The 13,292-nt window shown below is 39.2% G+C and overlaps 1 protein-coding gene across 1 annotated transcript; it reads left to right on the top strand.

The window, feature by feature from the left end:
- Window positions 1-6,293: 6,293 nt before the first annotated feature.
- On the top strand, window positions 6,294-7,355 carry LOC103451594 (glycine-rich cell wall structural protein). The gene has a single exon (XM_029091715.2). It carries the CDS (start codon window positions 6,294-6,296, stop codon window positions 7,353-7,355), a length of 1,062 nt encoding a protein of 353 aa, XP_028947548.1.
- Window positions 7,356-13,292: the final 5,937 nt, after the last annotated feature.

Consider the following 13,292-nt stretch of genomic DNA (forward strand, 5'->3'; position numbering starts at 1 on the left):
TGACTGCCTGGAACCCCTTTCCTAATTACTTACCTGGAATTGCTCTCGAGTACTCATTTTCAACATCTTATGCTTCCAGAAAAGATACCACATCTGCCTGAGGAACAGATAGGGCAAGTGAGAAGGATACAAGAAAGCATGTGGAGACAAGCGCAACAGAACACGTGCTGATTCATATATTACTTCGTCAACGGCAAAAGTATCCCATATCATCAAGGTCAAATGCACTCTTGATTTGATTGACTTGTTTTGACCATTAAATTCTTGAGTCGGCTTTATACTCTGAAGGAAACCAGAAAACCCTCCAGCCAGTTCAAGAATAAGCCTGTGGAAAGTTACTTCTTCAAAAGCAAAAGTATCTCTTATCATCTCTTCTCCATTTGCTTCTCTTTATCCTTGTTGCTGTTTACGACACAAGGAGAATGAGAACAATCAACTGGAAGCCGAAGTCGAACCTCCGATCCAGGTTGCTTGCTTGGAAGTTTGATTGCTTACCTTGTTTGTTACCTCTTTCGGCAAATCTCCTAGCTCGGTGACTTGGGGGACTCCTACTATAGGGTTTTGTATCGCACTTGACCAAGCCCGAAACTACAAGTCAGCTTCAAGTGAAATTGATACATTACCTTGTGCATCTTCATCGGTTAAAGATACCACCCCTGGATGAAGGAAAAGTACTTCTAGAGAAGATGCTACATCTACGTATGAGACTGATAAGGCAAGTGAAGACGAAACCACACTTCGGTACTTAGAAGTATCGTGATTACTCAGCGGCTTGGATCTTGCAAGTCCCCAACCGAGGAGCTTCCCTTACTCGGGAACTTAAGGGAGCACTGTTTGTACCATACTTGACCAATCCCGAAACTACTGAGCACCGGTCAACGTTATACCGTCAAGGACCCAGAAGAGTTTCCCTCAAACCAGGAGGCCAATCACAGCGCGACACATGTCGACATCAGAAGTCAATCATAGCGCGACACGTGTCAACATCAGAAGCCAATCACAACACGACACATATCAATGTTAGAATGAAACTAGAAACTCTCTTCTATAAATAGAGATTCATTCTCGCACAATATTTCCTAATGTCATTTGTACTAAATCATTCACTTGTACTCACTAAAGAAGAGCTTGAACCTATATACTTGTGTAAACCCTTCATAATTAATGAGAACTCATCTACTCCGTGGACGTAGCCAATCTGGGTGAACCACGTACATCTTGTGTTTGCTTCCCTATCTCTATCCATTTACATACTTATCCATACTAATGACCGGAGCAATTTAGCGAAGGTCATAAACTTAATACTTTCTGTTGTACCAAAGTCCTCACTGATTTTATGCATCAACATATATAATATTTAAAAGTAAAGACTCACTCACATATAATGTCGTCAAGTCAAACCCGTTCGAACTAGAATAGCCGAAGTCACCAATAATAATTGCACCTAAGCATAATATTAGGGCCCATTAGTAAAACTGCACTAAAACAATTAAATTTGGAAAAACGGAGTGCGGATTTAGAATCAGGGCGTCGAAATGTGCTAAGAGGGGTCCCGGACCAATTTTATAAAAAGTCAACGGTCAACACTAAAAGTCGACCGAGACACGTCGGCGGTCAACTACGTTAAAACTTTAGAATTTCACTAAATAGATGTCAAAAACAGATTGGGGTGTCGAAATTAGCCTATGAGGGTTTCCAATTTTTTTTTTTGAAAAAGCCTACATAAGGAATATTCCAAACCCAACTCAGAAATAGGTCTGGGCAGGATCTGGCCCACGAATCTAGGCTTGGGTCATGGGCCAACAACCCAAAGGTTTGGGCCGGGTTTTAGGCTTAAGGCCTTTTTTTTTATTCTTTTCTTATCTTCTTCTTCTCCGGCAGGTCACCGGTTTCTGGGAAAAAATTCCTAAGCTCCATACAAGCTCAAAACTCAACCATTTTTCACCCTTTTCCTACCAAAATGAAGATTAACGAGTGTAGTTTAGGATTATACCTTCCCCCCGAGTCACCCGTGGGCGGAGTTGGCCTGAAAATGTTTGCAACTCACGGCATATATCATCGGAAAACTGGGAAGACTCCCCGAGGTAGCTCTGCATTCAAATGTCACCGAAAATCCTTAAGAACACTAGAAATGTAAAGTAAAACACGATCCATGAAGATTTGGGTGTTTTTTTGGAGCTTACCATTGTCGGAAGTCGAGATCTCATCGGAGAAAATATAAACAGTGATGGTGTAACTGTACAAAGTGAGGAAGAAGGAGAAAAAGGTTTCTACCGGTAAGAGATCGCAGCTATGGGAGTCTGGGGGTTGCGATGCTTGCCAGAGACGACATCAAAAGATGGTGGTCCGGTGTCGACATTGTTGCAGAGATGGAACACATAACAGAAACGAGGGGGAGATATGTAGGACGAGAGACAGAGATGGGTGGTCTGGTAAAGAAATGATGGTTCCATGGCCTAAGGGCTCACGGGAGTTAGGTGTGGTTCTCGACATAGCTACTGTAGAGGGAGGAGAGAGTTAGAGATAGACACGGAGAAGACTGAGAAAAGATGGAGAGAGTTCGAGAGTGTGAGGTAGGGGAGAAGGGACACGTGGCGAGAAAATGGTGGAAAGCTTGCGTGGGTGTGAGGCCCACGGCCAAAAAAATTACAAAATATTCAAAATATCCACTCAGAAAATATTAAAATAAGAAAATACTCAATATTCAAATTTCATAAAACACCCTTAAGTTTCGTAGTTCGTAAAATCTTCATCGTAGCTCCAAATTCATTTCCGCTTGTGCCTATGTGTTCGTAGTGACGAGCACTACGAGGATATGCTAAAATAATGTTTCATACATCTCCTAATACGTTGGTCAATGAAAGTCAACACCCTTGCATCTAGGGACATTTTCGTCAATTCACTCATTTAAAATTTATAAAATTGTAAAATTAGGGACGGGTTGTCACATAAGAGGCATGTGGTGCTAATTATAAAAAAGGTCTTTCGCACGCACATAATAATGTGATTCAATTAGTTGTCAAATGATTATTTTTTTCTTCAAACAAATGATGTTTTCTACACTGAAGAAGAGTGGGTGGGCTTAGCCACATGCGCTTAATGTGATTCAATTAGTTGTCAAATGATCCTTTTTTTTCTGAACAAACAATGTTTTCTAAAGAGGAGGTGGGTGGGCTTAGCCTTACAATGGGCTAGCAATAATATAATTCAATCAGTTGTTTATTAAATATTATTTTCTCTATTCTTGATGTAAATTCAATAGAGGTAGATGGAGATTAAAAGACCGATTTTATTATGTGGATTCAACTGCTTTGATTGGTTTATGAGGGGTTTCTTCTAGCATGATCAAATATTATTCATTTACTTCAGATATTTGACTTTCTTTTTGTCATAAAAAGAAAATGTTGAAACAATTCACGCATATAAATATATTTAAAATGTCTTCTGCATGCACGCAAGCCTGTACATGAAGGCTAATATTAATTATATTAGGTGGTGTAGGTAGAAAAACTAAAAAAATCTAGCGTGTACAGATATGTAGAGGTTCCAAAATATTTCTAACTTTTTGTTCATCAAAATAACAAATTCTAATTGAAAACAAAAACAAATATAAAATTATCACAATTTATTGAAAACTCTAAAAACCTGGATGTGTGTATACAACTGAGATTATACCAAAATGGTTCGCCCTGTTTTTTTTTTTTTTTTTTTTTTACTAGAGGCCTAGAATTGGCACACAAATTAAATAACTAAAGTTACGTTAATCTGAATACTCGAATGTCTAACTTTACATTTACTTTTGAGATATTGCATAAACAAATAACCTATTAACCTGTAAAGTACCAATTCTCCTTAGTCACTTTTCTTGATTGAACGTCACGTAATTGTTTTATTTTATTTCATCTCAAATAACTCAATTTCTACCTATTTCTTCTATCTCAAACTCTAGTGCGCCGCTCCAGCTCTCCCAAATCCAAAACCTCCAAATCAATCTCACCTTTAGCTACCGGCCCTTCCTCTTGGGTGGGGTCGGTAGCAACCCCATCTCCTCCTTCGTTTTTCCCTTCTCCTTCTTCCCTAAACCCCATCTTTTTCCTTTGCTTTTTCTTTGGCCCTTGTTTCTGGTTGTTTTGCTTTGAGCTTGTCCCATTTTCCTTGAGCTTGTCTCAAAGTTTAGCAATCTTGTTGCATATTTGAGTTTCGTGCTTTTTCCTTCCTAAATTGCTATTCCTAGCCACAAGCTTATGCCCACTTGGTTCAGCTATTTGGCTCATTGAGTTCTTCCTCCTTGGACTTCAGTTGGAGGTGTGCTCTGGGTTTCGGTGGCTGCTAAAATGCAATTCGCCCTATTTGGTAGGATTATGGGAGCGTTTTTTACGCGGGTGGCTTGCCCACCCCCATTTTCCATTCATCCTTTTAGTTCGGTGGTTCTTCTTACTGGTGGCGGCGGCTTGGCGATGGTGGTGCAGCTATTTTGGCAGAAGCAATTGATTCTGGTTTTCAGATCTAGGGTTTTCGGTTTAAGCTTTATTTTTGGGGTCTTGTTTCCTTTAGTTTTGTAATGGGTAGGGCTGCACTTTTATTGTGTTGTGGATTGTCTTCATACTATCCTCACTTTGTATTAGTGTGTTTTATCTTGTAAGAAATTAGTTGTGTGGCAAAAAAATAAAAACTCAATTTTTACCTATATCAAAATTTGTATAACATTATGTCGATGAATCTGTGTATTTGAATAATAAAATATGTTGAATATCTGGTGACGATTAGCTAGCCGGTCGTTGGTTTGATGAGAATTTAATTGCGAGCACAGTACATGAAGAGTAATTTTTCAACAGGCAATAACTTCTTCATCTACCAAGAGCACATGGTATAATTAACCTAGTGTCGTTTACAACCATGCATCTCTTCAGAAGTTGATCAACCAAAACGAAAAAAAAAATCCAAGTGCATGGATCTATAACTGCGATGCAAAATGCGCAAGGCTTCAATCAAACAATATGCTATTTTTGCTTCAAAGAAGAAACACGGTATTCAAACTTTGAACCTCTTTCAACATTCATAAATGAAACTAAAATTTTAAGGTTTCGAACTTATCTACACATACATTTGAGTTCTTTTTACGTATTTAAAATTGTTATATTGTCAAAATTCTCGAAAGCATACGAGTGCTTCATACTATTATGGCTAGTCTCTCAATGGTTAAAAAGAGTTGTGGATTTGGAGCTTATTAATTTACTATATAAGCCTCTAAATAGATTAAATTCTGGATAATACTAGAGAGACCAAAATTTTAACCAAATAATGTGTTACCAATAGGAAATAAGCATGTTAATCAACACTTAAGTAATAATCCAATCATCTGCCATCACACGATTTTGTTTACAAATTTAGTTTAAAAATTTAATCTCCCTAACATTAATACCCTTAAATTCTATCATACTCAAAAACTTGGTGACCCAACTAACTTAATTAATTTTGTTACTTAATATTGCATGCGAAGGTGCAAATTCTTTCACGTTGGTTTACTGGTAACAATCTGGTGCCCTTTTTGTATATTTAAATAGAAAGGCTAGCTAGCTAGCTCGTTTACAGTTTGATATGCATAGATTTTTCAATGTGACCGGTATACGAGGTAGTACACAACGTATTACTATACAAATGGTAGGATATGTGTATTAAAAAATAAAATTTTCCACCACTTACATAAAAATACGTGGTGTACCATCCGTATTTCCATCACAATGAAAATTTTCTCTTTGATATGATGCATGACCAAATTAAAATCCAAGTTTCATGGGAAAGAAGAAGATCATGTGAAGCAAAAACTTATCCATGTGGGTGCAATAACTGATTTGTGGGTGCATTTAGAGCTGCCCTACTACTTATCTATCTATCTGCCTAATTAGGGTTTTGTTTGTTCGAAACCACAAGTAGTCTTACGCGTACCGACAATTGAATTGAGGGTTTGCATTAATAATTAAATGTGGCGATCAGTTAGCTGTTGAGGCTGATTTATTAGGAAAGAGATCCTCATCAAGGTCTCCGGATCAAATGATCCGGATCTTCTAAATTTCATCTAATGGTTAAAAATTATCATAACTTTTAAGAGGTTAAAACAGGTGGACCGTTAGATAAAATTTTGAGGGCCTGATCACTGGTTTTGATGAAAGAGATCCTCTCCGGATGTCTTTCCGATTATTTATTGCTCAAGCAAAGCTCAAGTATAAATAAGAAGCCAATGATCTCTTTAGCTCTTAGCAAGCAGCTCAGAGTTGTAAGAGAATATTTTGAGAATGGGACGCGGTAGTAGGAGATCGCAGCGGCTTGCTTTGTTTTCTTTGTTTTGTATTCAAATTCTTGCAGTGAGTGTGGTTGCAAGGAACGTAGTGAGTGTGAGGCGTGATGAGGAGGAGAAGAACTTAGCTGGTGGTGGAGGATTTGGCGCTGGAGGTGGAGTAGGCGGAGGTGGTGGTGGGGCTGGAGGCGGTGCTGGTGGTGGTTTTGGAGGTGGTGGTGGGGGTGGAGCTGGAGGCGGTGGAGGATTTGGAGCTGGAGGTGGTGGAGGAGTAGGTGGTGGGCATGGGGTTGGAGGTGGCGTTGGTGGTGGGTTTGGTAAAGGTGGTGGCATTGGTGGTGGGATTGGTAAGGGTGGAGGAGTAGGTGGTGGTGCTGGTGGTGGATTTGGCAAGGGTGGTGGTGTCGGTGGTGGAATTGGAAAGGGTGGAGGAATAGGAAAAGGTGGTGGAGCAGGTGGTGGTTTTGGAAAAGGAGGAGGCATTGGCAAGGGTGGTGGAGTTGGAGGAGGAGCCGGTGGTGGGTTTGGAAAAGGTGGTGGTGGTGGTGGCGGAGCCGGTGGTGGCTTTGGAAAAGGTGGTGGAGCAGGTGGTGGATTTGGTAAAGGTGGCGGTGTTGGTGGGGGAATAGGAAAAGGGGGAGGTGTTGGTGGTGGAGCTGGTGGTGGCCTTGGAAAAGGTGGAGGTGTCGGTGGCAGTGGTGGCTTTGGAAAAGGTGGCGGTATTGGCGGGGGAGCAGGAGGAGGGTTTGGTAAAGGTGGTGGAGTAGGTGGAGGCATTGGAAAGGGTGGTGGAATTGGTGGTGGTGGTGGTTTTGGTAAAGGTGGTGGTATTGGAGGAGGAATTGGCAAAGGTGGGGGAGTTGGCGGTGGCGTTGGAGGCGGCTCTGGCGGTGGGATTGGGGGCGGATTTGGCAACGGTGGTGGTGTCGGAGGAGGAATAGGGGGAGGTTCTGGTGGTGGATTTGGAGGCGGTGGCGGATTTGGTGGAGGAGCAGGCAATGGTGGTGGATTTGGTGGGGGTGGTGGTGCTGGTGGAGGTGGTGGTATTGGACACCACTGAGCTTCATGTTATGCATGCACACACACACTTGCATGTTTATGAACGATGGTGGTATTAGACACCACTGAGCTTCATGTTATGCATGCACACACGCATGTATATGAACGAAGGATCTATCAACTAGTACTTTGTCTAATAATTAATGAACAATTTTTATTACTACTACTTTTTGATTAATTTTGTCAAATAGATTATATCCCATCAGAAGTCTACTTCTGGGATGACAAAAGACCCCCTACTCTGCTTCTCAGTTCATTATTTTTATAACCGAAAGAGTACGTTAAAGGTAATAGGATAATACGTGCATTCTCAATGAGAATAATGTATATTTATGTATAAATTTTATAATTAAAATGATTGAAAACTTAATTTTTATTTCAAGATTATTTCTATAAAAAAAAATTATATTCATATATGGAGATCATCTAGTCATCCAAATATATGGAATAAATAGAAATAAATAGACTATTAATCATGAATATATTATTTTGTACTCTCACTATTGATGTGTTTCATACATTTGAATGAAGAAACAATTTCTAATTGGAGTGATTTTTTTTTTGTAGGATTGATTAGTGGGCGGAATACATAATTGTGTCCATTTATATGGGAACTTACATGTTCAACATATTAATGTTGTACAAACATCATAACCGGAACTGTTTGTCTTCTTTACTTTTATCTAAAGTTTTTCCTAAAAAGATAAAAAAATCATATAATTTAAATATCGTATAGTTATCTATACTTCTCAAATAAATTAACAGTTTAATCAACAAGTAGCATCGATAAACCTTCTCTCCGATTACTTTAGCCAAATACCAAAAACACCAGGAACTAAACTTTTTAAAAAAATGTTGAAAAGGACTGAACTTAAATTTTGGTAGATTGCTGACAGCAGAATTTAAGATGGCACCAACCAATTACTTATGGCCGTCCACGTTTTTATTTTCTTTATTTTTGTTAACCAATTACTTATGGAATTTGGTCCCTGCATGTTCAATTCTAGCATTTTCTTTTATATTTTGGGTTCATGCCCTTGGTATATTAGCCTTTACTCACTGCTATCGGAAATGATTTTTTTTTCGATTGTACTGAAAACGGTTATACTATATGTTTGTTTCTTAAGTTTTTTTTCTTCATAAAAAAAATACCCCAATAATTATGGTGGCCAGAAGTTCTGTAATGGCCGGCTATTTGAGAAGAAGCAACATAGTATTGTTGAAATGAAATGATTACAAGTCATGGCGTCAAATTGAGAGAAAAAATTACAGTGACTAATTCCAACTAATATGATCGGAAGAGAATATCGCACAACCAATCATATATAAAACTTTCAATTTTGTGAGAAACCTGATAGATAATATCTTATAATGACGAGCTTAAATTGTAAATATTATCGATGCATGATCTGTTTACCTATGTTGACACAACACAACACACCAGTGCCAAGGTTCCTCCGGCTGGTTTTGCAGGTTATTGGAAGAGAATAACGCAGAATCAATCATATATAAAACTCTCAATTTTATGAGAAACATGAGAGACATTATTTTATATTGGCGAGCTTAAATTGTCAAATATTATCCATGCATGATCTATTTACCTATGTTGTCACAACACAACACACGGTGCCAAGGTTCCTCCATGATGGTTTTGCAGGTTCTTCGGTGGTTATACCGAACCGGTCAACATTTACCCTCTAGTTGCACCAAATTTTCACATCAACAAATAATTTTTGCTGATAATTTGCTAGAAACAACACCGCAAAATTGATCTTTGATAAGTAAATTACCTAACATTATCACTGTTAATATTTCAGATTCATCTAAAGTTAGGTTCGTTTGGTACACATAATTATATTGGAATTGATAACCTAGTAAATAAAAATTATATTGAAGGAAGAAATTATTAAATTATGACAACCTTAAAGATAGAAGATGGATTACTCGTGAATAAAAACTTATGCATTCCAATTTTACTTAAAATAGTAGGATTAGCAAGAGAGAATTTCGTTCATAGCTAACAAGAAAAATCATTCTCTTTCACCTTCAATATATCTTGAAATTATGGATTGTGGTGCTTAAAAAAAAACAGCTTATTAAAAAATTTAGAGCATTAAATATGTCACAGCCTGTCCCGAATTATTTTATCGACAGTGTGTGAAATGTCTATTTTGCCCTTGGACGTTAAGACGTATTATGTGTGACATGTTTTTGGAAGTGGACCAATATGTTAAGTTCCTAAGTTTTTGGACTCAATTAGAAGTTAGACTTTTGTTGGTTTTGTTGTTGTTAGTAACCCAAAGCTGGACCACACATCCTCCCACATGCTCTCTCGTGTACTCTCTCTCCTCCCTCTCTCAGATTTTCTTGCCATTTCCGTACAACTTGTACGGACAACCCTCAAAACCTTACAAACATCACGGATCGAGGTCGTGAATGGTTTTTTTGGACTCCTTGCAAGCTTAGGAGTGAAATGGTGGTGGTGGTTGGACATGAAAACCTTGAAAACCTTCAAAACCAGAAATCTCGATTTGAGTTACTGTTCATGCAATCGTAATTGTTGACTTTTCAACGAGTTTTAAGGTCATGGGAAGCCTTAAAACATCTTCATGAAGCTCGGGGAGTAACTTTGGAGTGATTTGGACATTGGGAAGTTCGGGTTCGACGAGTTGCAGAGGTGGCCGGATTATTGTACCTTTTTCTGGTGAGATCCTATGGATTTTAGGGCTTAAAATTGGTAAGGTTTTGTTCTACTCGTTGTAAGCTTCATTGTGGTATAAAATTCATGAATTTTGGTTGAGAATTGAAGAAGATATGAAGGTTTAAACTTTTTCCCAGTTTCCAGCGAGCGGAGGTAGACGAAGGTGAATATTCTGTCAAAGTTGACGTAATATTCCTAACGGAGACTAACGGCATCATGTATCTTTAACAGAATATGTTTGTGTTTAACGAAATATTCCCTAACGGCTTTAACTATTATTTCCCCTGTGCCAGGCACGTGCCTGTGCGTGGCTGCGCGTCTGGCCGTGCCTTGGCCGGTGCGTGAGGGCGCGTGGATGGTCATAATTTTTTTCTAAAAATATGGGGATGTTCCTGAGGTTGAGTAGGTCTTGGTGGTATATTCAAATACCCCATTTGAGCAATGTATGAAAACTTATTAGCTAATTGTGGTTGTGTGCTTTAATTAACGTTTATTTAGTTATTTTGCATATATGTGAGACCTATCCAGAGGACGAGCGCCATCAATCGAGGCTCGGGGGCTACGACCCTTTGACATACCAGTGAGTGGGCTTTTGGTTTTCCATATATACCTATATACTTGAGATTTTTCCCAGAAAATGAATTTGAATGATTATACATTTTGAAATGCCATGCAAAGTATCTGCCTATTTTATTTATGCATTAGTAGTTGCATATATTTATGATTGGTGCTGCGGACGCACAGGTAAGTGACAGGTAATTCGTAAATTAAAGCTATGAGATTGCTTTAGTTATGCGAGATATGATGTGATGCATTGAGAGCTCATAAACCTGCACCCAAGTGTTAGTGCTCCCGCCCAAAGTTAGGGCACAGTCCTTCACGTGATGTTCACCTCCCGCACCATATGCTCACCTTGGATCCAAGTTAGGTGAACATGCTTGTCGTACATACCATTTTAAGTGGTTCCGACTCGTAGGTGACCCGCGATCATTCGCACAGTCTTCACATGATCGTAGCACTAGAGCATATTTATTTTACACCTAGTCTTGTTGTACAGACTACCTTAGGTGGTTTCGACTCGTGTGCAGAATTTAATATGATTGAGATTGGTTATAAGTTGTAGACTCAGCCGGGCAGGTCACGTTAGGTGGATCCGGCTGATATGATATCTGGCATTGATATATTTTAACTAGATTACTTATAGCATTTCATTAAGATACTTTGGCATAATATATTTCTATGGATTTTCATCCTAAGCATGATTTATGATATAGTATATATTATTTTTCTGGGAAATTATACAAGTTTTACGGCGATGGGTTAGCGCTTTTGATAAATGAAATGATTTTGAAAAACTTTGTTTTTGCCCACTAACACTCTCTATTTTGCGCCCTTCCAGGTTTTAGGTAGAAATGCTTTGCTGGCTCACGGGGATTTCAACGATGGTTCTAACAGAACATCACAAATGTAGGATCACATTTGGGTGTTGTATAATTAGTACTTGTCTAGTCAGACTGCACTTAGGTTATTTATGCTCTGATTGTTTATTTCACATTTAATCTCGCACTAGCACCTTACTTTAGCTAGTACATTTAGTAGTTTGGTTTTTATTCACTTGTATTTCTCCAAATCATTATTGCTTTCGCATTGTGCATATGGTTACGTCACTCTCTCGTGACGGCCAGCACGCTTTGATTTAGGTTGGGGTGTGTCAAAATACGTTTGGTAAAACAAAAAAAAAAGTGTTTTTTTTTTAAATTGCTGAGTGGAAAAGCAGAAACAAGGTCTACTATGCTTCTATTTTTTTCTTCAAAACATAGTAATCAATGCTCATTTAATGAAATTTTATAGGGTTAATCTCTGTTTACTATCCTGAAGTTTCGTGGTTTTTAACATTTGGTACGTGAAGTTTTTTTCATCCCAGAGTCATACCTTAAGTCTTAATTTTGGGACAGTTTCATACAACCGTTAAGTTTTTCGTTAGAACTTCCGTTAAGTGATGATGTGGTGCCCACATGGACAATAACTGAGCACCATATGTCCATATGGGCCCACTTCAATATTAAAAAAGAAAACAAAAAGAAAAAAAAGAAAAAAAAAGAAAAATTCACCCGTCTTCTACCTCCCCCAACCCTCTCCCTTCCGTTTTCCCTTTGCAACCGGCACCCTCTCCCCCAACCTTCCTTCACCACCCAAACCAGTCTCACTCCCGCACTTTAATTTTCCAGTTTGATTTATTTGATCGGTAGTATTCAATTTTCTAGAGGTTTGACCAGTTGTACTTTTTACAGACTCGGACACACCGCACCCTACCCCCTAAATTTTCTCTCTCTTCTGTTACCTCCCTCGCTCCTTCATCTGGTACGTTTCCCTTCCCGTCCCATTCTCCGACTCCGTTTCGTCCCTTCTTGTTTCTCTTTCACTCCCTAAATTCCTCTTTGAGCCCCTCTTCATTTTTAAACCCACCGTCGGTCTCTCCACAACCAGCTTCCCAATAGCCCACGACTTTGAGCTTAGTTTCTTCTTTGCTTGGAGTCAAAGATCAGAACTAGAAGTCTTAGGGTTTCGGCATATCTGCGTTGCGTAGTGTAGATGGGGATGAGAGAGAGGGAGGGTGAGATCTGGGTTGGGGATGGTTGACAGTTTCAAAGGGGATCCCTCTGGCGAGCTTGCAACGCCGGTGTCTCAACAGTAACCCAACAACGATAGCAATAAATCAAAGAACCCAGAATGTTGAAGCCATGACTTCAAAACATGGCTGTCTCTCCTTTGAGGTTCTGCAGTCCCCCTAAAGGTCACAACATTATTAAGAAATTCGAGGAACCCAGTCCTCGGGAACCTTCATTCTGCAAAGTCAAATAAACAAACCCTCGAGCAACTCACAACTTTGTCACAATCTCAACACTTGCAGCTACCAACCCTCAACCTTCAGCATCTCGTCTCTCTCGCCACTTTAAAATCGAACAACAGCTGCACCTCTTTTGCTGACCTGCAACTCCTAGATCCACACTTGCAACCACTACAAATTCTAGCCTCAACCCACAACCTTTAGTGTGCGGATGGGGATGAGAGAGAGGGAGGGTGGGATTTGGGTTGGGGGAAGACGGAAGCGGGGAAGAAAGGTGAGGGAGATAAGGGGTGGGTCCCTCATGCAAAAAAAATATATTAAATGATTTTATATTTTTAGTTTTTAATATTTAATTAAATAATTTTAATTTCCATGTGGACCTCTTAATG

This window comes from Malus domestica, chromosome 13, assembly GCF_042453785.1.
Source record: "Malus domestica chromosome 13, GDT2T_hap1".
NCBI classification, from domain to species: domain Eukaryota; kingdom Viridiplantae; phylum Streptophyta; class Magnoliopsida; order Rosales; family Rosaceae; genus Malus; species Malus domestica.

What these genes read in the sequence shown, in the direction of transcription:
- LOC103451594 (XM_029091715.2), top strand. Translation starts at nt 6,294, where the DNA reads ATGGGACGCGGTAGTAGGAGATCGCAGCGGCTTGCTTTGTTTTCTTTG.